The 24,672-nt window shown below is 40.1% G+C and overlaps 1 protein-coding gene across 1 annotated transcript in view; it reads left to right on the top strand.

Annotated features, from left to right (window-relative positions):
* The window catches only part of LOC104590428 (uncharacterized), a 101,386-nt gene that overhangs the window by 30,147 nt on the left and 46,567 nt on the right, over positions 1–24,672 (top strand). The window contains 2 exon segments of the mRNA XM_088892887.1: positions 8,008–8,137; positions 8,649–8,751. Of these exon segments, the coding sequence (XP_088749013.1) occupies positions 8,008–8,137; positions 8,649–8,751 (233 nt within the window).

Genomic DNA, 24,672 nt, shown 5'->3' with positions numbered 1-24,672 from the left:
GTAGTTGATTGGGAGGGAATGAGGTTCCACAAGAAACTCCAATACCTAAAATCTCAATTAAAGGAGTGGAATAGGCTGGAATTTGAGAAAAATGTGGTGTTTGAGAAAAGGGCTGGAGAAGGGAAAAGGGCTGGGGACACTTCTAGAAAGGGAAGTCCAAGAGAGACAGGTCTTGTCTGGGGACACTTCTAGAAAGGGAAAAGGGCTGGAGAAGGCAGATCAGGTGTTTGAGAAAAATGTGGTTTTGGAGTTAGAAAGAATAGTTTCTGAGCCTAAGGAGATATGAAATTCATAAGTTTTTTCTGCAGTGTAGAAGATTCAATGAATGGCTCAGGTTTCAAAGGTGTTCACAAGACTGAAGGGGGCTTATTTGGATTTGGTCCTGTTAAGAAGATGAAGAAAACAAAAAGTATTTTGAATTAAAGGAACTTAATCTAGTATGATAATAACTAATCCATATTGGTCTCCACCAGACAGAGGTTTCTTTAAGCTTAACTTTGATGGAAGTAGTATGGGAGACCCTGGACCATCAGGTATAGGTGGTGTTTTAGAGATGAGAGTGGCCGTTTTATTGCTTTATACTCAGGACCAATTGGGGAAGGAGACTCTCTTAGAGAAGAATTGTTGGTCTTGATGGAAGGAATACAGAGAGCAAGATTGTTGAACATTAGGAGATAAATTGTAGAGGGGGACTCTAAACTGGTAGTGAGCTGGCTACAATGTGATAACCTGCAGATGTGGATATACAGTAATGAGTAATCTAAAAAAGAAGTTTAAATGGAAAACAAAAGACATGGAAGTGAAGATTAAGTGGGTCTGTGCTAATTCTATATCAGATGTATTAGCCAAGTAAGGGGTGGAGAGGGGAACTCTTTTCTGGGTAAAGCTGTAAGACAAGAACTTTGTAGGGGAGGGACGAGTTTTTGTCTCTTATCGACTTTATGTTGTATTATGTACCTTCTGTATCCATCTTTACCTTTTATATTAATGAAAATTTTGCAGTTATTGATAAAAAAGTAATGAGATTTCTTTTCAAGAGGATGGAGCTATTATGTCGTGAGCTTAGAAGGATTAGAGGGGATTAGAACTGCAAGCAGGTGGTTTGATTGTGTTGGAGTGATGGGATGGCATGCCTTGAGTTTTTAGGGCTTTGAAGTAAAGTTATTGTGTGATTGATTTTTATGTTGGTTGTATAGGGTTGGGTGGGTGCTTTTTTCCTTTTGCATTTCAGGATTGGTGGATGGAGTTTGATATACAATAGATTTTGGCTTGGTTTTTGTTTGTTCCTTTGGAAATGGGTGATTTCTCACCACCTTTTCAGTACCTTGTTCTTCTTTCTTGAATAAATTTTATTTTTTTTATTTATCTTAAAAAAAAACCATTGTTAATTTAAAAACAGCCTCTTCATACATTTAGTATGAAAGTTGTTTCGTTGATTCAAAGGGACTTTCTATGGAATGTTAGGGTGGAAAAGAAGAAATTTCATTTGGTTAAGTGGAACTTTGTGTATAGACCTAGAAAGATGGGGGATTGGGAGTGAGAAAGGTGGGAGTCTTTAGTAAAGCTTTGTTGGGTAAGTGGGTATGGAAGTTTGGGAGGGAGATGGAGGCTCTATGGAGGATGTGGTGGCATGTAAGGGGTGGTGAATTTTGGGTGGCATGTGAGGGAGGTGAGGTCATCTTATGGGGTAAGTGTGTGGAAGGGGATTATGAAGTTTGATTCATTGATGCTTCCTTTTTTCTCTTGAAGAGTGGGGAATGGGTCTAGTGTAATATTTTTAGAGGATGATTGGATTGGAATTGGAAAGCTGTGTGAGCTTTGTCCAAGACTCTATAGTCTGAGCAAGAAGGGAGTGCCTATTTTGCAATGCTATGAGATCAGTAATAGTTTAGTGGTTTGTTGCCCTACCTTTCGGAGACCTTTGTTTGATTGTGAGATGGAGGAGTGTGTGGAGCTGCTGGCTAAGCTACAGGTACAGGTAATGGAAATTGTTCCTTTGGTTTCGGATGTTAAATGGTGGAAAGAATGTAAAGATGGAAGATTCACTGTCAAAGCTTCTACCTTCCTTTTTTAATAAATTTCTTCTTCACTCTTCAAAAAAAAAAAAATCTATGTATAATGCTTTGATAAGGAACCAGCTGGAGGCTGAATAAATTAGAGGTGTCTGGGGGAAACCAATTCCCCCAAGAGTGGAAGCTTTTGCATGGCTGATTTCAATGGGCAGCATTCTTACACAGTATATGCTGAAGAAAAGAGGCTATCAGTTCCCAAAGAGATGTGCACTGTGTTTTGCTGAAGAGGAGAATATTCTGCATCTGCTGGTCCAGTGTAATTTTGTGAAAAGAATCTGGGCCTATTTCTTCAAGTTCTCCAAGGTGGCTGGATGGGTGCCAATGGACTCTTCTGAAAATTTTGGTTGTTGGCCGAGAGTTCATGGAAATCCTAAATCTAAAGTTATTTGGAGCTGTATTCCCTTTGCTGTCTGCTAGGAGTTATCGGAGGAGAGAAACAAAAGAATCTTTGAGGGGAAGATGAAAAGCATGGAAAGTTGGGGCGGAAATCAGTTTGAAGATTGTTATAGGGTGCTTCTTCCAGAATCTGAAGGCCTCAAGAAAGAAGATTTTGGACTGACTTTTGGTGCACTTTAAATGGCTGATTAGGGTTTCTTTTCTTGGTTTATGTATTATGTCTTCTTTGAATTAGTGTATTCTGATCAAAGTATCAGTATCGAGTATTGAATCAGATAGCTCATATACAGATAAAAATATAGATACGCTTTGGAAACACATGGAGATGGACAAAAGATATCAAAACGCTTGGATAGGCTAAGAAATGCATCCAAATCACATAAATACATTTCAAAGTGGTTAGAAAGGAGGAAATAAGTTGGAGGCAGAAATCTAGGTGCAAGTGGTTGAAGGAGGGGGATAGAAACACCGGGTTCTTTCACTCAGTGGCAAACGGTAGAAGAAGGAAGAATTTCATTTCAAAGTTGGAAGTCGAAGGAACAATTATTTCCCACCCGGTAGAAATAGCAGAAACCTTTGTTGGCCATTTCATATATATTTTCAGAAGACCTTTAAATGAAAGGATCTGGTTGGAGGGTTTAGATTGGCCGACTCTAAGTCCAGAAAACAGAGAGTGGTTAGAAAGGAGATTTGATTTGGAGGAGATAAAGGAAGCAATCTTTTCAATGGATAGAACAAAAGCTCCAGGTCCGGACGGGTTCACAATGGCTTTTTATCAAGATTGTTGGGGTATTGTGGAGGAAGATATTGGGTCAATGTTTGAGGAGTTCCACAGAAGGGGAATAATCAACCCGGGCTTGAACTCCACTTTCATTGCTCTGGTTCCTAAGAAGAAAGAGGCTTCACAACCAAGGGACTTCAGACCTATTAGTTTGGTGAGCAGTTTGTACAAAATAATCGCAAAAGTGCTTTCTCTAAGGTTAAAGAAGGTTCTTCCTTCTATAATTGCATCCAACCAAGGTGCCTTTGTGATGGGAAGACAAATTACTGATCAAATCTTGATTGCAAATGAGAGTCTGGAGAGTTTTCGAAAATCCAAGAAGAAAGGAGTGGTGTGTAAATTGGACTTGGAGAAGGCTTATGACTTGGTTAATTGGTCCTTCTTGTTTGAGGTGTTGAGAAGTTTTGGCTTTGGAGATAGTTGGTGTAATTGGATTTGGGGTTGTATTAGAAGTTGCCACTACTCTATCTTGGTGAATGGAACTGTGGTGGATTTCTTCCCTGCCTTGAGAGGAATAAGACAAGGTGATCCATTATCCCCTTTCCTATTCACTCTGATTGCTGATGTACTTGGGAGATTGATTCAGAGAGCAGATTCAAGGAATTTAATAAAAGGATGGAGAGTAGGAAGGGAGGAGATACCTCTTACTCATCTACAGTTCGCAGATGACACTATGCTTTTCTGTGAAGGTGGGGACATTGAGTGGAATCGGAACCTAAAGTTGGCAATACAACTCTTTGAGCGGGTATCCAATCTCAAGGTGAATTTGGATAAAAGTAGTTTGGGGGGTGTGAATTTGGAGGAGAGGGAGCTTAGAGAGTATGCGGATGTCTTAGGGTGTGCAACCTCGGATTGGCCGATGGCTTACTTAGGCCTCCCCCTGGGGGATAACCCTAAGAAGGTAAGCTTTTGGAACCCGGTGGTGGAGAGATTTGGGAAAAGGCTTGCCTCTTGGAGGAAAAATTATCTTTCCTTGGGGGGGAGAATCACTTCGATTAGATCAACCCTAGCTAATCTTCCTGTGTACTTCCTATTTGTGTTTAAGATCCCCACAAAGGTCTCTAACACTTTGGAAAAACTTATGAGGGATTGCTTGTGGGAGCTTGGAGAGGAGAAGTGGGACCATAGGGTGAGTTGGGAGGTGGTAACTAGAGGTAAAAATCTAGGAGGTCTTGGTCTTGGGAATCTTAGGAAGAGGAACATGGCATTGTTAGGGAAATGGCTATGGAGGTTTCCATTGGAAAGAGACAAGTTGTGGACAAAGATTGTGGCTAGTATACATGGGTTGGAAGACAATGGTTGGGAACCTGGAATCTTGGCAAGGACTACAGCCGCTTCTCCTTGGTCAGCCATACACAAACTGCTTCCAATTTTCTCCCCTTGTATCAGGTATGGTCTTAACTCCGGTAATAAAATAAAAATTTGGGAACAACTTTGGGTCAGGGACTCACCTCTAATGGACCAATTCCCCTCTTTGTATGCTTTTTCTGATTTGAAAAATGAACCCATTTCTTCCTTCTTAACCCCCTCAGACTCTCCTTCAGGGTTTGGGTGGAACCTAGGGTTGAGAAGGGCAATTAGGGACACAAACTTGGACCACATTTTGTCTTTGTTAGCCATCCTTGAAAATGTCTTCTTGGATCCCATTAAGGAGGACACCAGATTTTGGGTTCCCTCCTCTTCAGGTGTTTTCTCTTGTGCCTCATTTTTTGAGACTTTAACTCAGCCTTCTGATCCCATTGGGTTGTCTTTCTCGGTTAAAGAAATTTGGAGTAGGCCCATTCCTCCTCGGGTTGGTAGTTTTTGTTGGGAAACTTTCCTGGAAAGAATTAACACAAATGACCTCTTCAGAAGAAGAGACTCAACTCTTGTTTACTTCCTAATAGATGTACTCTCTGTAAAGCTGATGGGGAAACTAGTTACCACCTTATGGTCACTTGTTCGGTTGCTAAATCAGTTTGGGAGTGGGTCTTTTCCCTTTTTGGGTGTGTTTGGATTCCCCCTGGGAGTGTCCAAAGCTTGTTCTCTCCCTCTTTTTTTAGATGGCCGAAGAAGAGAGGGAAGACTATGTGGAGAAGCATTTGGGCTGCAGTGTGTTGGTCTCTATGGGAAGAAAGAAACTCACGAATATTTTTAGATAAGGAAAGAACCATTGGAAACTTATTAAATCTAATCCTGTTAAGGGTGGCACATTGGTTGAAAACTATGGAATTGTTTTCAGATTATTTTGTGGCTGATGTGGTGAGAAATTGGAAGGAGATAGCCTCCTCTGCCCTCTGTAAGAGGACTTGTAGTCCTTCGTGGTCCTCTCCTCCTTCTGGGTTCATAAAATTGAATTTTGATGGTAGCTGTATAAGGAACCCAGGGCCTTCTGGGATTGGGGGAGTATTCAGGAATGAGGTGGGGGCTATTATTGCTATGTTCTCAGGCCCAATTGGGGAAGGAGACTCTCTTAGGGCTGAGATCCTCGCAGCCCTAGAAGGTATCCAAAGAGCAAGGGAGTTGAACATCAGATGTTTGGTTCTTGAAGGTGACTTGGAGGTGGTGATTAGGTGGCTAAAGGGGGGAGGCAACGGATTATGGAGTTATAACAATGAGAAGAATAAATTTAACTGGTTGAGTAGGGATATTGTGGTTCATTACAACTGGGTGAAGAGGACTGCTAATTCTTTTGCTGATGGGTTAGCAAAGCAAGGGGTGGATAGGGTTTCGACTTTTTGGGCTAATTTTTGAATTTTCCTTGTATTCTTTGGTGGGGAGTTAAGTCTTTTTACCTCCCCTTTGTACCTAAGCTTCACATAGTTTCATATTTTTAATATAGTTTCTTGTTATTGATAAAAAATCACATAAATACATTAACAACAGTATATCTAAAGCTGAGTATCTGTGAATAAGGTTTAAACACATGAAGATGCACACTTTAATAGCTTATATGAAGAGAAACATGCAAACAACAATATCGGCACTCTAAAACATGTACACATCATACATTTTTGGGAAAAATTTCTTTATTTAGTATTTTTATATAAATAATCTCTATTGTTTTTTCAAATAATAAATATTTCGTTTTTAAAATATAGTTGTAAAATAAAACATATAAATCATTTAAGGTAGATGAAACAAATTATTTTTATAATTTTCAGTTTTATTAAGTTTTTGGGAAAATTAAATCTTTTTTTTTTTATAAATGAAGAATTTATTAGAAGAAGAAATCAAGAGCAACTATTACAGAAGAAACTTGGAGAGGCATGAGCTGTGACCTCTGCAACCCTTCAAACACTAAAAAGGATTACAGCTGAGCCCAATACAAATGTTTCCTCGTTGCCCCATTGAATTCTGACATACAAGTTTCTCGTCAAGCATTTGAATCTTTTAGGCTTAATTTGGAAGGAGTACAAATGAGAATATGTAGAGTGCAAAACCTTATATTTTGGCAGATAGCTTAGCAAAGCCAGGGGTTCAAAGAACCTATATGTTTTGGGCACATTTTGTAATTCTGTTCTAGGTCAGCTTACTAAGCTGATTTCTTTTGCAACTTCTTGTTGTATCCTAAAGCATTTTAACTAATGAAATTCTTTCAAAGTTATTGATAAAAAAACCTTATATTTTGTATTATTTTCTATGTATTTGCACTGTACATATTTGTATTTGTACTCTTTCCAAACTGAGCCTTTAAGTTCATTTTTGAAGCACCAAATTGCAGTCTCTGGATTCTGTAACCACCCCACAACCACCTTAGAATCACACCTTCTATTACTAGCTGCTCCACTCCTATCTGTAGAGCAAGCTGTACCCCTTGTAGTACAGCTAATAGTTCTGCCCTTGTGGAGTCCCCTGCACTTAATGGGCCTGAAAATAGCAGAGCAACAGAAGCACTTTCATTCCTTTTAACCCCATCCATCCTAGAAGGGCCTGGGTTGCCCAGGCTACTCCCATCAAAATTTAATTTCAAGATGCCTTCAGGTGGGGTTACCTAGCTCATGTGCATCTTTTGTCTTCAATGAGGAACTGCTTACCACTTCGCCCAATGCCTCCACAGGTTATTAAAAGAAAACTGCTGAAATAACTCCAACGACTTTATCCACACTATAGCCCTGTGCAGGATACATTCCTTCAAATCTTGTTGGCTTTGCACCTTTTCTTGGAGTATTCTGGCTTTCCTTTCTTCCCACAATGTGCAAAGCAGTGTGGGAAATTTATTTATTTAGTATTTTATATAAATAACAACTCTACCTTTTCAAATAATAAATATGTTCTTATTTTTAACATATAATTTATATGTAAAATGAAATCTTAAATTAACTATTTCAGTTTTTATAAATATGTTCTTATTTTTAACATATAATTTATTTAGTATTTTATAACTTTTAGTTATTAATTTTTGGGGAAATAAATCTTAAATTAACTATTTCAGTTTTTATAATTATAATTCTGTTTTATTTTTTATAATTATAACTTTCAATTTTGATTAAAGTTAAAAAATAATCCAAAAGTGGTTAATGCATAATTTCATCGAACTAAGCACCAATGCGTTTTTGTATCGGTGCACATCAGACCGTATCCATTGGTACGACTCAATACGGAGGCATATCATGCCGATACACAGAACTCATGGGATACGTACCCAATTGTGGCATATCTCATATCCATGGCCATGGATATGGATATGATACTTCCTGTATAAGGAGTATAATATCGATACTTTAATCCTTGTTTGTATCTATCCAGAATTTGACTGATTATATTTCTATCTTACAGGTACAACAAACTTCTAACAAGAAAAGTGCCCCTGAAATACCGATCCCACAGTTTGTTGTTGTTGATACTTATGAACGAGATTATTCCCGCACCTTCACTCAACCAACATCTTATTTGCGTGGAAGAGGAGGTTTGTTTGTTTTTTTTTTTTTTTTTTTTTTTTTCTTTTGATCAATAACAGATTTCTTCATTGATTAAAATATTTACAAATTATACAATCAAAGGTCAGAGAGCATGGTTAACCCCGCCGCCACCACAATGCTTCTTATGAATCCCTTACAATTGTGCCCAGAAAATTTGTTCCCAATCCACTGCCGATTTGACTAATCCATCAACCATTCCATTTAAATATCTCTTCACCCAATGTATTTGCAGTTGCACATTTCTTCTGAGCCAGTTGAACTGCTTGATTTCATTTCTGTAACTCCATGGAACTGCTTCATTATTAACCAGCCAACTAATTATCATCTTGAAGTCCCCTTCAATGGCCAATTTTCCACTTACATCTCTTTTTCCCACTGCGCTCCTTGTGGAAGGGGAGGTTTGTTAACTTTATTCTTTGAATCTTGAGAAACTGTGACAGTATCTTCTACATAATTTATCTTTAATTGGATTATTAGGATTTTGCTTATAATTTGCAGCTCGGGCTGAGCTTGGAGAGTTTATTGAGTATGACCTAGACAATGAGGATGAGGATTGGATCCAAGAGTTCAACAATGAAAAGAAGATTCTTACACCTGAAAAGTGACATTACTTTCCCATGTCCATTTGATATATAATATATATTTTCTTTTGCTCTTGTAGTGCTTTTGTGTTTCCTATATAATAGTGCTTGTTCTAATTGTATGTTTCTTTTAATTTAATTGCACTTTTTTGCATTTTCTGGTAAATCCAATTTAAGCTGAGCTATTGTCTAGTTTTGTGTTATTATATTGAGTTAGCTGGCTCATTTCCAACTTATTTCCACAAAATAAACATTTAAATAAAAAAAGGAAAAGTGAAAAAAAGAAAAGAAAGGGTCTTTCGTACAAGCGAAATACATCTCTTCGGTTCTTGTCAAATAACTTGAGATATCCTGATATTGGACACATGTGAATTTAGTATTTTTGTAACTAGATCATAATGGGAATTTAGTACTTTTGTAACAGAAATATTATTACTTGTAGGCATAAGAATGTAGAGAAATGAAAATAAATCCCAATTACAGAGTATCACTCTCTACTCCCCAACCTGTATACCATCTAATACAAAATTTTTCCTTTCAACGGAGCTCTGATAGCTATAATTTGATAGCAACAGAGAATCTTCATAGAAATAAAGAGAAAAACACAAGAGCAACTCTCATACCCATTGCTATCTTAACAACCGGCCAAACACCCTAAAAAGGTCCCAAAGAAACAAAGGCTAGCCCTAATTGGATGGCCCCCAATGCAATTCTCCCATGTAAACCTTGCCCTAGCAAGGGAATCTACAACTGAAGTGGCTGACCCTTTTTAGGTCCAGTTGGCATTGGTGATTCCTTGAGAGCTCAAGTAATGGCGATTTTGAAAGGGGGTAGGCAGAGCAGAGGAGTTAGATGTGCACAAATTGATTGTATAAGGAGATTTACAATTGATGATCCAGTGGCTACAAAATAAAGAAAATGATTTATGGCGTGCAAAAACACATTAAAGAAGATTAAATGGATAGCCTGGGGTATGGATGTTAGAACCAGCTATGATGTATGTACCGGGGATAGGGTTCTTTTCTAGGAGGATATATGGATCGGTAACTCAACCCTCAAGGACCTTTTTCCTTCTATTCCCTCTCTCGCTTTAAAAATGAACCAGTTCAAAGGTTTGTCTCATTCTCTTTGTCTTTTGGATTCAACTGGGATTTGAGTTTCATGAGAGATTTGAGAGATTCTGAGCTTGACTAGACCGCTCAGTTATTTTGCCTGCTCGATCCTATTTGCTTGGACCCTTCTAAACCAGATGCATGTATTTGGTCTGTTAACTCTTTGGGTACCTTCTCTTGTGCTTCATTCTTCTCTTCCCTGTGCTCTTGACCTTAGCTCTCAGTTTTTCCCATGCAAAGAGATTTGGTTTAAACCCATTCCTCCTAAAGTGGGAGCTGTCTGTTGGGAGGCCTCTCTTGTGAAACTAAACACTTTGGACAACCTATAAAGGAGAAGACCTTGTCTCAGTATATCCCGCAATTGGTGTGTCCTCTGCAAAGAAAATGGAGAAAGTTGTAGTCATCTAATAATATCCTGTTCTTTTGTTGTAGGTCTCTGGGAAAAGCTTTTTAGTCTCTTTGAGTGCAGGTGGACATTGTCGTTGCAGATTAGCAATCTATTTGAACCTACAACCTTCAGGTGGCCTACGAAAAGAGGTAGGGTGACGTGGAGGTGTGTTAGAGCTGCATTGGTTTGGACTGTCTGGGAGGAAAGGAATTCCAGAATTTTTGATGAGAAGGAAAGGAATGAGGTCAATGTTTGGGGATGCTAACTTAATAGAGCCATCAATTGGGATAAAACTTTGGAACTGTTTTCTCCTTTCTCTTTTGTTGACTTATGGAGAAATTGGGAAGAGGTTGCCAAAAGTTCTAGTGTGAAAAGCCAGCTGTTAGTAGAATTGAAACCTCCTGAGGAGGGTATCATTAAGCTCAACTTTGATGGTAGCAGCCTAGGCAATCCTGGACCCTCCGGTATTGGGGGAGTGTTTAGAAATGCAGAGGGGCTGATCATCACTCTTTTTTCTGGCCCTATAGGAGGTGGGGATTCAGTTAATGCAGAAACTCAGGCAGTGTTACAAGGAGCTGAATTTGTCAAAGAACTGGACAGTGAACAGCTCTTAATTGAACGTGATTCCAAGCTGGTGATCCAGTGGTTAAAAGAGCCAGAAACAGTAGCCTGGTCCTATAAAGGGGTTTTTCGAAGATTCAGATGGCTAACTACAAACATGTCTGTCCATTTCCAATGGGAAAGAAGATCTGCATTGGGTTGGCAGACTCACTAGCTAGACAAGGAGTGCATTGGAATCAGATGTTTTGGGCTTAAGCTGTAATTCTCTGTTCTGATCTGAGGCTGCATCTTGCACCTCTTTTTGGGATCCTTATCTGTGTATCTTTATAATTCTATTAATAAAACTTCTTATTATTCATCAAAAAAAGGGACGGCTAACAGCGTGGCTGATTCCCCTTGGCAAAACAAAGGGTTGGAGAGATCAAATGTTTTGGGATCAATTGTAAAGCTTTTTGGTATTGGGGATAAACTGTTTTTTATCCTATTGTGCTTATACTCTTTATAATTCATATCTAATCAATGAAGGTTATAATTATTGATCGAAAAAAAATCTAGCCTCTCTTTAAAAGTGATGGATTGTCCAATTATCCTCTCCACCTTCCTGCACCTATCTAATTGCCAATTGAGAGTTTCTTTCAATCTTCAAGGAAGTGTATTTGAACATGGGTGTTAATCTGAGATCGTGAAGAAGTGCCATCAATTCAGCCTTTATTCAGTTTAAATTACCTAATCCCCAATTAAACAATAACAGAAGCCCTTGATCATAGAAGGCACCTGTTAGCCCTGATAGACCCAGATTCATTATAGATCAACCATGGAAACTCGACTTGATGGATCCTTTAGGAGTAGGACAAGGATCCTGGATCTATGTAATGCAGAGAACAGGCCTACCAAATCTGTTCTACTGATTTTACAGTAGAAATCTGTGGTTTTCAGGCTGCCCTTCTGGGCCTGAACCCAGCTTGTATGTTTTTTTGAGCTGAATAAAATTACTTTACCTTTTCCAAAAAAAAAAAAAATACCGTAGAAATCACCTAAGCTGAAGTAGAAACATGAACTAGAAAAGATAGAAAGAAAGCAAGCAAGCTGCTGCATATTTTCTTGGTGAAAAATATAAGGAAGTTTAATGGCTTCATTGGTGATTGTCAGTTGAAGGAAATTACACTTTTGCAAGCCAAATTCTCTTGGTCACCTAAGTTACAGATTTCTTTTTAACTTAGCTTGGGAAAGTTTGTGGAGAAATTTGGTTGCTAGAGCTATGCCCAGGGTCACCTTTGCTATTGGACCTAAACCTTTCAGATTTGAAAATATGTGGCTAACCCATGAAGAATTTGTGAATAAAGTGAAGGAGTGGTGGGGGAGGAGCTAACCGGGATAAACTAAAGGGGAGTCAAATTTCTTAAGAAATTAAAGAGGTTAAGATCTAAGATAAAAGAGTGGAATAGGGATCATTTTGGGAGACTTGAGGTACAAAAAATGAGCGTGATCAATCAAATAGAAGAATTGGACCTGAAGGAATCCCAAAATATCATGTCTAAGGATGACAGAGGGTTGAGGAGACAACTGAAAAAGGAACTGGAAGAGGTACTTCTATGAGAGGAAATTAGTTGGAGACAAAAATCTAGGCATAAGTGGATTAAGGGGATGGGAATACCAGATTATTTCATGACCTGGCCAATGGGAGAAGGAGGAAGAACTTCGTGACCAAACTAGAGGTGGACGTGGAGGTGATTACCAACCAGGATGATGTAGCTAGGAAATTTGTGGAGCACTTCAAATCGATATTCAGAAGGCCTTTGAATGAGAGAGCAAGTGTGGAAGGGATAGATTGGCTTAGGGCGGAGGATGACAAGGCAAGGTGGTTAGAAAAGAATTTCGAGGAAGACGAGATCAAGCATGTTGTCTTTCTAATGGATAGATCTAATGCTCTGGGCCCATATGGTTTTACAATATCTTTTTACCAAGACTGTTGGGAGGTGCTAAAAGAGGATTTATGTGATGTCTTTTAGGAATTTGCAGACAATAGCTTTGTAAGTCTTGGAGTCAATGCTACGTTCTTGGCTCTAATTCCTAAGAAGATTGATTCCAATCATCCAAAATACTTTGGGCCTATCAGTTTGGTGAGAAGTATATATAAAATTCTGGCTAAGGTGCTCTCTCTGAGGATTAAAGAAGTCCTCCATCCATCATCAGCCAAAATCAAGGGACATTTATCCCAAGAAGACAAATAATAGATCAGATCCTAATTGCGAATGAATGTGTGGAGGAGATGAAAAGATCTAGGCAAAGGGGTTTTGTTTGCAAGTTTGATCTTGAAAAGGCCTACAACTGGGTAGATTGACAGTTCCTCTCTGAGGCATTGAGGAATTGTGGTTTTGGGGGAGAGATGTGTAAGTGGATACTTGGGTGTGTTAATACCTGCCACTAATCTATATTGGTCAATGGTGTGGTAAAGGACTTCTTTCTAGCTCACAGGGGTATCAAGCAAGGGGATCCACTCTGTTGGTCCTTTGGGACTTGGTGACTCTGTTAGGGCAGAAATGCTAGCTGTGGTACAAGGAGTGCAGTTTGCAAACCAAATGGGGGTACAACAACTAATTATTGAGGGGGACTCAAAGGTGGTGGTGGGCTGGTTAAGGAAACCTGATGTGACTGTTTGGTGCTATAAGACCGAAATTAAGAAGATTAAATGGCTAACAAGGAACATGTCTGTCTCTATTCAGTGGGTGGGGAGATTAGCAAACGCTTTGGCTGATGTGTTAACCAAGCAAGGGCCAAATAGGGAAAAATTGTTTTGGGCTCAGTTGTGATTACTGTAATCGTTTCCCAACTTCTTTGTATTATGTCAGGAGAGGCTGCAGCTCGTGCCTCTCTAAGGGATCTTGTATGAGATTGTAATCCTGAATCAATATCTGTTTTAATAAAATTGCATCATTATTCATCAAAAAATTCTGATCTAATCTCATTATGTGCCTGGAAGATGCCTTAAGTAGGGCAACAACAACTTAGAATAAAATTACATGAATACCACCATAACTTGAAACAAAAGTACAAGTATACCCTGTTGAAGAATCACTAAAATACCACTGTTTTATGTCTGATAAAACCTTAATAATTAATTCAAAGGTACTCTAACGGCAAAATATCAACTAGAAATGCCAGAATTAACTGACATAACTAAAAGTCATCAAAATAGAATTGAAAAACAATTAACTAGTGAAATCAGAAGCTTGGTTGCTTCTTTTTTGTTGGTCTCTTTAGACTTGTCACATGCCTCTTCTTACTCTAGGGCTGAGGCCTCTCCATCACTATGAGCCTATTGATGGAGGGGGGATGGCACAATGTTTGATGCAGGATATAGATAGTAAGAAGAGTTAAAGCAAATAGTACTAAAAGAAAGAATTGAGAAGAGGAATGAGAATACAACAGCAGTAAAGACTTAATGGAAGAGGAATAAGAACACACAGCAGCAAACTAGATTCAAAAGGACTTAGAACCTTAACAAACGCTTCATTCCTATCATACCTGGATACCTCTACATGCCTAGCTAGTGTATTGGTGTTTCCCAAACTAGGTTGCTGAAAGGAATGGTAGGATCCATCGTATGTACGCCAAAACTGTTGCGGAATGGGTGGGCGAATTTCAAAAATTTCCTACCTTCCTTCCAACTGGGAATCGCATTCCCTGATTTCAGAATCAAAATTCAAGGATCCTACTTGAACCAAACCAGACCAGATTTGAACCAAAAGAGAAGGGAGTGATTATACCTAATCCAGAGAAGTAGTATCTCCCAACGTTGGTGTTCACGCCCAAAGAAGATCCCAAGATCAGCTCCCACTGAAGATGACACAGTGATGATAGAGCCGAACCAGCAGTGTTCGTCCCACAAACCAGGTTCTTCTGAAGAACTCGATGGAGGACTTTGAGCACCACATGAACAATCAAGAACCTTTCTTGATTTTCTCTAACTGTGAACTCGAACTGGCAAAAAGGGTGGCGGCGGCTGCTGGAGGAGAATGCTAGAGAAGAAGGTGGCGAACTGCTATTTTCTTCTCTAGGGTTATTTGAGATCCCATCTCAAGAATGTAGGGTTGTCTGCTGAAAAACACCTAGGGTTCGAATTCAAGTAATTCGAAGTTAGGGTTTTCCTCCTCTTTCTTAATGATTAAGAAAACCTCCTAATCATATCAGGAGTTGCCCTTATCCAAATCTGTATTTGGATTAGGACTCCTCTTAATCTTATTTGCAGATTAGATCAGCTTTTGGGCTTAACCTAATCTCAGATCCGCCCCCTTAAGTGACTGATCAAATCAGCCCAGATCGTAATGGGCTTTAGGCCCAATATGTATTAAGTGCTCAATAGTCTTCCAAACTACTGCCCAGTTGGGCTTCTTTGTATGGCGTGGGACCCAAGCATTGATCTACACACCAGCCACATGGGTTCGGCCCAGCCTCTGTAACAAGGCCTAACTGAATTCACTGGAAAGCCTAGTGAACCCCCTGAGCCCATCACATGGACCCTTTGGGCCCAACACTTAACACTAAGTGGTCCCTGGGCCAAGCCATCTTATAAAAACCTAGGGACTGTGGGCAGATGCAAGATTAGCCCATCAGGTATTATCCTAAATGGCCTTACACTTAACCTCTCAGCCCATAATGATCAAGCACTGACCGACAAGAGAGGATCTCTCCCTCGGCTGCAAGGAACAGTGCTGCACTCTCTACTCACATGGATCCCGGGAATTAAAACCATTTGCAAACATTTTGAAACCATATATAAGTATGTAACATATATATAAATTTTGCAAAACAAAATTCCAACGATTGAAATCAACTGCCGACAGTTTGGTTTCCATCAGAGAGAGTGCATCCCCGATCATTACCTTTGTTCGACAAAGGGGCTGATCCCGTCACTATGATCACCCACTCAGATGAATTCTCAGACTGCCCCAACATACCCAGGTTTTGAGCCCCTCTAAGGATCTCACTGATTGGCATATCAAAGACAGCCCAATCCGCAACCTAGTGCAGTACTATAATCGGGTCTAGGGGTCAGGTGTAACTTTCTAGTTTTGCCCATCAATCTCCAAGGTCCAGGGCAATACTGGAAATCTGGTCCGGTTCAAGGGGTCAAGTAATCCTACACTGCGTGTGCCTTGGGTCTCACCCTGGCGGCTGAGACAAGCCACCCCAACAGTTGGCAGCACACCAGTGTCAGCCTTGGCAGGATAAATCTCCCCAGACTTATCCAACGGCTGTGAACATTTAAAACTAACACATGTCTCATTAGGTGTCCAGTTTTAGGGTCTTACACAGAAGCATACCACACAACATGAATCAAACATGTACTTTATTTATTTACATTAAATATCAAAAGTACATCAAAAACTGATTGAAGCTAAGGGCATACAAAACTGTCTAACAGTTGCATTCCTGTTCTCGTATCTGGACATTAAAGCCTAATTCAATTTCATTTCCAATGCATCATATCACACGACATCTTCCTCTATATTTATAAATTAGACATGTCCAAGAGAAACTTTCTAAATCCTCGAACAACTAGTAGGCTTGATATTTACCTAACAAATATGTAGACTCAATACAACAACTAAATACCACAATGGGTGTTTTCTTATAGCAAGCCCATCAAGAAAACCTGTTAATTGAGCCAGTTGGTGATAGAAGTTGGAGGCTGGAAACAAATGAACCAGATGATTCCAGAAACCCATCCCTCTCTCATCTTTCCGTTCTTCCAGGTAATGTTGATTTTATTTTATCTTCTTTTTTGGCTGACCCAAGTGCTCATTTCACAGATTCTCAGTTCCAGCCACTAGCCAACCTGGGTCTGCTGTAAGCCTGTAACATTTAATGAAGTGGGGGTTAAAGAACTTGGTGGAGTAGAGTGTGAGAGAGAATGGTGAGGTTGGAGAGAGAATATGTGCTATTTTACACATGATTCATTAATATTCTAGTCTTGTTGGTGTGGAATGCTGTCAAATATATAAGCATGACCTCTTCATGAAGATGAATAACTCATCAATTTTATTAATGAAGATCAGAAATATTACAAGCATTACAATCAACCCTTGAATGGGGTAGCAATTACTACCCTACCACTTCAAGAACATTGATATTATAAACAAGCCCAATACAATTGATTTCTTGTAGCCTAGGTAGAATGTCATCCAGAATATTTGCTCCTTGCTAACCATTTAATCTGTCTTTAGCTCATTTCCAAGGTAGAATGGCACCCTCCACAGATGGTGCCCATTGTTTATGGACTTTTATTTTCCCCATAGAAGATGCAACTACCTCCCTCCCACCTTCTCCACAAGTCATCATATGAATAAGAAGAGAACAACTCCATGGAAACATGGGTAAAACCTCAATGGTGTCCATTGTTTATGTTGAGTGGGCCGATTTATGTTTAGATTGTTTTCTTTTAAATTTAGAAGTTGTTGGGCCTTGGGCCCATTAGTTTTTTATTTTTAAAAGAATTGTAAGTACTTAGTTTGAGTTGCCGCCCTACTAGGGGCATCTTTGTAATATCTCATATTTAAGTTAATTATAAATAGAATGAGGGGCTGGCGGCTAGGGTTATGCATCACTATCCTAGTCGACCTTCTTCTCTTTTTCTTCCCTTTCCTCTGTTTATTGCTGAAACCCCCAACTTTCTCCTCTTCCTTTCACAAGAAGCTTGGCCGAATTAGCACATAAGGCTTTCTACTTGGTATCAGAGCAGGTTGAAGGTTCTTGAAGAGATTCACTCCTACAACCCTAGATCGACCGACTGCATGAAGATTTAAGAGACTGATTGAAGCTCTCAGGTAAGCCCAGTTTTTGAATTTTCTTGATGGATCTGTATGCCCTGTAGCTGGTCTAGGGTTTCTCATCAGAATCAGGAAAAATTGGAGAAAGGGGAAGAGTCATGATTTTGTTGGACTCTTCAATTTTGACCTAGGTAGTGGCGCCCTAATTTTTTAGGGTTCCTCTGGGTCTTTTGTAAGGGGCGATTGAAGTTCCATGTGGTTTGGAGGCTTCTTGAGAGGGTGGTTGCTTTTTCCCTCTCTTCTCCCATCCCACAGAAAAGGAATCTTTCGTGGGAAGAAAGTCCAGGACACCAAAGGAGTGTCGTTGGTTCCAGAAGGTATTCTGTTTGTTCTTGCTGCATTTTTGGTTGTTTTCTGTACCTCTTTTGAGACACATGGAGGGACACTGAGTTGAATATAAGCCTGGGAATGAAATGAGACCAGTGGGAGGAGGTGCTGGAGACCCCTTCGGAGTTGGGACCATTACTATAGTTAGGTTGGATGGTACAAACTACTTGGAATGGTCCCAATCTGCAAAGATGGTCATTGGGGGGGGGGGCTCGTGGAAAATTGGGGTATATTACTGGTGAAGAGGTGAAACCTGAAACTGGCAACTCCCGGTGGGTGCAGGAAAATTATTTGGTAATGACATGGTTGTGTAATTCTATGTTGCCACATATAAGTAAAAATTTTTTATGGGCAAACACTGCTAAGGAGATATTGGATGGGGTTGCAGAAACCTATTCACAAAGGGAGAATGTTGCTAGGGCTTATCAACTGAGAAATCAAATTATTGCCACAAGGCAGGGAGATAGATCTGTTGCAGCCTATTTTTCAGTCCTTAAGACCCTGTGGCAGGAGATCGACCATCTAGAGACCTTTGCTTGGGAAACCTCCAAGGATGCAGCTACCTATCAAAGACATTTAGAGAAGTATAGGGTGTTCGAATTCCTTGCTGGCCTTAACCCTGAGTATGACATTGCACGAAAACATCTTCTTTCTAGGGATAATGTCACTCTCTCCCAAGCATATGCCTTTGTGTCAGGAGAGGAGTGCAGGAGGGATGTAATGATGAAAAATCTCAGTTCTGATCAGTCTACTATGGTAAGTGCCGTAAGATCTAAACAGAATGGCAATGAAAACAAAAAGGAAGAGAAAAGGGACTTGGTCTGTGACTACTGTAAGAAGCCTAAGCATACAAGAGATACTTGTTGGAAGCTTCACCCACATCTTGTGCCGACCAGATTGAAGAATAAGAAGGAAATGCGCACATGGTAGTTACTGGTGATACTCCGGTCCCCCCTACTACAACTGCTTTGGAGTCCGTTGCAGCTGCTGCAGTAAGGGCCGAGCTTGAGAGGTTTGGGTTACTTCTGAATCAGAGGGATACAACTAGTTCCAGTTCAGCCGTAAGCGGACAACAAGGTACAGGTAGCACAGGTGGAGCTCACTCTACCTCATTTGCCCACACAGGTAGTTCACATGTCACTGCAAACTATGTTTCTGCTTCAGGTAAGGAGAGATCTCCATGGATTATAGACTCTGGAGCCTCAGAGCATATGACCCATTGCTCCACTATTTTCTCCTCTTATCAGCTCTGTTCTGGCAGAGATAGGGTCTCCACAGCTGATGGATCCCATGTTCCTATTGCTGGGAAGGGATCTATCAAGATTAATGATTCTATTTGTTTACCCTTTGTCCTCAATGTTCCTAGATTGAGCACTAATTTGTTATCTGTTAGTAGTTTGACTAAGAACCTGAACTGCTCAGTAATTTTTTCTCCTGGACGTTGTATTTTGCAGGATCTGGATTCAAAGGACGATTGGGAGTGGTCGTGAAGTGAATGGAATCTTCCTCCTGGATGCTCCTCCTCTTCACCAAAGCCATCATGTTTGCAGAGACAGTGAGTCAAAATCTGTGGGTCAGATTATGCTTTGGCACAACCGTCTGGGTCATTTATCCTTTTCTTCTTTGAGTTGTTTGTTTCCAAAACTGTTTGAGTCTGTGAGTTTGTCAAGTTTCAAGTGTGAGGGTTGTGAACTTGGAAAGCATTGTAGACACTCTTTTAAACCTAGTAATAAAAGATGTTCTTCTCCCTTTGATGTTATTCATTCGGATATGTGGGGCCCTTATCATGTTCCCTCTATGGGCGGCTATCGCTATTTTCTCTTGTTTGTGGATGTTTTCTCTCGATATTCCTGGATTTACCTGATGAAATCATGCGATGAAGTACCATCCTTGGTGAGGCAATTCTACTAGATGGTACTAACACAGTTTGGGATGAGAATAAAGATGTTCAGATCTGACAATGCTAGGGAATATTTTGAGAGACATCTTGCCTCATATCTGTTGGAGTATGGTGTTATCCATCAGAGCAGTTGCTCCTATAGTCCACAGCAGAATGGTGTTGCAGATAGGAAGAACAGACACATCGTTGAGACGGCAAGAAGCATGATGATCACTGCCACAGTTCCGGTTCGTTTTTGGGGTGATGTAGTTATCACGGCAGTATATTTGATTAACAGGGTGCCCTCTCGTGTACTCGGATTTAGGACCCCATTCAGCCTTCTTTTTCCTCAGGGGGAGATGTTTCATATTCCTCTAAGGGTGTTTGGATGTGTCTGCTTTGCGCATATTCTTGGCCCTTACCGTTCGAAGCTTGACCCCAAGGCAAAGAAATGTGTTTTCCTTGGATATGCAGAGAATCAGAAAGGGTACCGCTGCTATGATCCAGTCTCTGGGAACCGGTATGTTCCTCAGGGGGAGATGTTTCATATTCCTCTAAGGGTGTTTGGATGTGTCTGCTTTGCGCATATTCTTGGCCCTTACCGTTCGAAGCTTGACCCCAAGGCAAAGAAATGTGGTTTCCTTGGATATGCAGAGAATCAGAAAGGGTACCGCTGCTATGATCCAGTCTCTAGGATCTTGTATGTTACTATGGATGTTACCTTTTTTGAATCTACGTACTTCTTCTCAAAGGATCCTTCTTAGGGGGAGTGTTTTGGGGAAGTAAGTCAGTAGTCTATCCCTCTCCCAGTTCCAGTCCCTGTGTCTACTCCTATGCTTGACCACCACTCGATGTCACCCACCTTGCCACTTCCTTTGCGTTCCATTCCATAGCATTACTCACGGTAGAGACTCCATAAGGCGGTTGATTCCACTATAATAGAACTCACACCACTTCTTGTTGATCCCTTGGAGACTCCAGATTCGGCTGATACAGATTCGGGTATTCCTCTTGATCCCACTACTATTTCAGTTCCCATTGATCCTACTGACACTGTTACAGATAACCTTGATCTCTCTATTGCACTTAGAAAAGGGAAGAGAAAATGCACTGCTCATTGTATCTCACAGTACTTATCCTACAGTGGACTTTCTCCTTCCTACCGTGCTTTTCTCTCTTCTCTTGATTCAGTGTCTATACCCAAGGGTGTTAGTAAGGCTCTCTCCAGACCTAAGTGGAAGACAGCTATGCAGGAAGAGATGGAGGCTTTGATTAAGAATCAAACATGGGAGATTGTGGACCTACCAGTAGGCAAGGAGACAGTTGGATGCAGATGGGTTTACACAGTAAAGTATAAGGCTGATGGAAGTATAGAGAGGTACAAGGCAAGACTTGTTGCAAAAGGGTACACACAGACTTATGGCATTGATTATCTAGAGACATTTGCGCCAGTTGCAAAGATGACCTTTGTTCGGATACTCCTTTTTCTTGCTTCCTCATACTCTTGGCCCTTGTTTCAACTAGATGTAAAGAATGCTTTCCTAAATGGGGATCTGCAAGAAGAGGTGTATATGGATCTTCCAACTAGTTTTTATGATAATGCTGAAAAGGGAAAGGTATGCAAGCTGAAGAAGTCACTATATGGCTTGAAACAATCTCCTAGAGCATGGTTTGACAGATTAAGAAAGGCCCTGATTGTTTTTGGCTACACTCAAACTCAATCCGATCACACATTGTTTGTGAAGTGCAGGGGATCTTTGGTGTCAATCCTAATTGTTTATGTGGATGACATTGTTGTCACTGGGAATGATCTGAGTGAGATTGATAGTCTGAAGAGGAACCTGCATAAGGATCTTAGAGAACTAAGATACTTCTTAGGCATCGAAGTTGCAAGATCGAAACATGGAATTTTTATCTCTTGAAGGAAGTATGTCTTGGACCTTCTCCAAGAGACAGGGAAGCTTGGAACAAAGGCAGCTAGCACCCCCATTGATTAGAACCATAGAATCAGTGCATCAGAAGGTGAACCGGTGAAGGACCTTGGGAGATATCAAAGACTTGTGGGTCGGCTACTATACTTGTGTATGACAAGACCGGACATCTCCTATGCAGTAAGTGTAGTGAGTCAATACATGCATGCTCTACGAGACCAGCATTGGAAGGTAGTTGACAGGATCCTTGCTTATTTGAAGGGACATCCAGGCAGAGGCATATTGCTTACTAATCATGGACAGCTGAAGCTAGAGACCTATACAGATGCGGATTGGGCAGGATGCCTTGATGATAGAAGATCAACTTCAGGAGTGTGCACCCTAGTCGGGGGTAACCTAGTCTCATGGAAGAGTAAAAAACAAACAGTTGTGGCAAGATCAAGTGCAGAAGCGGAATATAGGGCCATGGCACATGGAGTTTCAGAGCTTCTCTAGATCCGTTCTCTGTTAGAAGAAATCGGTGTACAGGCAGAAGAACCTATGATGCTATACTGCGATAACTAGGCAGCAATCAATATTGCCCATAATCCAGTCCAGCATGACCGAACTAAGCACATTGAAGTAGATAGACATTTTATCAGAGAAAGGGTAACTTCTGGAGAAGTTTGTCTTCCATACATTTCTTCTGATCTGCAGCTTGCCGATGTTCTCACAAAAGGTGTTGCGAAGAATAAGCTGGAACATGATCTATGCAAGTTGTGAATGTGTGACATCTATTCCCAACTTGAGGGGGAGTGTTGAGTGGGCCGATTTATGTTTAGTTTGTTTTCTTTTAAATTAAGAAGTTGTTGGGCTTTGGGCCCATTAGTTTTTTATTTTTAAAAGAATTGTAAGTACTTAGTTTGAGTTGCTGCCCTACTAGGGGCATCTTTGTAATATCTCATATTTAAGTTAATTATAAATAGAATGAGGGGCTGGCGGCTAGGGTTATGCATCACTATCCTAGTCGACCTTCTTCTCCTTTTCTTCCCTTTCCTCTGTCTATTGTTGAAACCCCCAACTTTCTCCTCTTCCTTTCACAAGAAGCTTGGCCGAATCAGCACATAAGGCTTTCTACTGTTTATGCATGGTAAAACCTTTACCCAATGGTCCACCCTAATCATGATATTCTTAATAATTTCACCCTTGGTGCAGGCTTCTTCCTTAAAGATTGTTGCATTCTTCTCCTCCCATAGGCATCACAAGACAGTGATTCCATCATACTTCCAAAGTAACTTACCCCTTGGCTGGACTGAAGGAGTCTTGAAATACTCTTTCTACACTATTTGGAGGATCCCATACATAGTGAATATGTCGATGTCGGTGGAAATGTCGATCATCCAAATATAAGAAACATGTTGGAATTGTCGGAAATATCGTATGGAAATATTGTAAAAATTATACATGGTGGAAACATTGTAAAATATGCAAAATATGGAATGGTATTTTATGAAATGACAAAAGAAGCATAAGCACACCTTTTTAAATTATTATCTTGTTCCAAGTTATTAAACAAAACTAAGAAACTAGGGTTATAGACAAAAGAATACGTTCTGAAGTTGCCTTGTAAACCTTAAGCTTTAGAACTTCATGATATATAGAATTAGTTAAAGCAAAATTTAAACTCATAGAAAATGCAGATCAACCAAATAATCTACTACAGAAACAAAAACTATTATTTAACTTCATGTTTGAAATGAATATTGAGCTAGCTCAAAGTTGTAATCATGTAAGTTAGGTGGACAATAACTTGTTACTTCACATATCTACAATATTGTCACCAACCTATGTTATAATACTATCTCTTGTACTCCACATAGTACTGGTGGTGTTCAAAAGGAATATGTCAATTCTAGTAAAATTACATGTTGCTACCCATGGAAGTGAAAATGGAAATATGTCGTGGATACTCTCTTGTGCTCCACGTAGGTCCGGTAGTGTTCATTGGGGAAATGTTGATCCAGTAAAATTTCGTGTCGCTACTCATGGAAATGGAAATATGTTGTGGAAATATTAGGGAAATTAGGTGTTGGTTCGGTTGTTTTTAGTGTTTATGTTAGTCATATTTGTGTCTTAAGTTCTTAGTTATTGGGCCTAAACTTGTTTAATGTTTTATTTGTTTTATTTGTCTAGGTGTCTCATCACTAATCAGGGGCATTCTAGTCCATTCATGTAACATTATTTTATAATCATCTATAAAATAATGTAACTTTCTCAAAACTTCTCTTCTTCTTCTTCTTCTTCTTCTTCTTCGGCTGCTGTGTTCCAGCAAACATGGTATCAGAGCACTAATTCGCTTGTCTGGTTACAGCCGCCACCTTTCTCTGCTCTTCTCTATTCCTTTTTTCCTCTCTCTCTCTTATCTTGGTCATTGTGAAGAAACCTTAGGGCTGACCGCATAACACAACAAGGTCTGTATCTAGGGTTTCCCTTGGTTGTAGGGCCCAAGGGGAGTTTGTTCCAGAAACCGATGCCCTACTAGACACCTTGCAACAGGTAGTAGCCATTCGGTTGCTAAGAGAGATCTGTGTGGAACAGATCTAGGTGGAAGGATTGACTTCGACAGTCCTAGTACAGATCGTAAGGGTGATCCCAGTCTATGACAGCAGAAATCAAAGCCCAGTCTAGTCCAGAAGAGTTCAGCACAGTACAGAGGCGGATTGTTCTTGGTTTCAGACCTGTTACAAGGGGTTTTCAGACCTGCAACAACTTCGGTAAGTCTGAAATAGTGTTCTTTGTACTGAGTTTTCAATTGTGATCACTGTAAGAGGAAGGAGATGTCTTCAATATCAGGAGAAGTGTCTTCTAGGGATAATAGAACTGGTGGGAGGTCTCTTTATCTGGAAAATCCAAATCTGCACAGCTTGCAGATCA

The sequence above is a fragment of the Nelumbo nucifera genome, chromosome 8 (genome assembly GCF_055504915.1).
Source record: "Nelumbo nucifera cultivar China Antique chromosome 8, China Antique-T2T, whole genome shotgun sequence".
Classification (NCBI taxonomy): Eukaryota; Viridiplantae; Streptophyta; class Magnoliopsida; order Proteales; family Nelumbonaceae; genus Nelumbo; species Nelumbo nucifera.
Note: the sequence above shows the minus strand (reverse complement) of the source record. Positions and strands in the feature narration are given on the sequence as shown.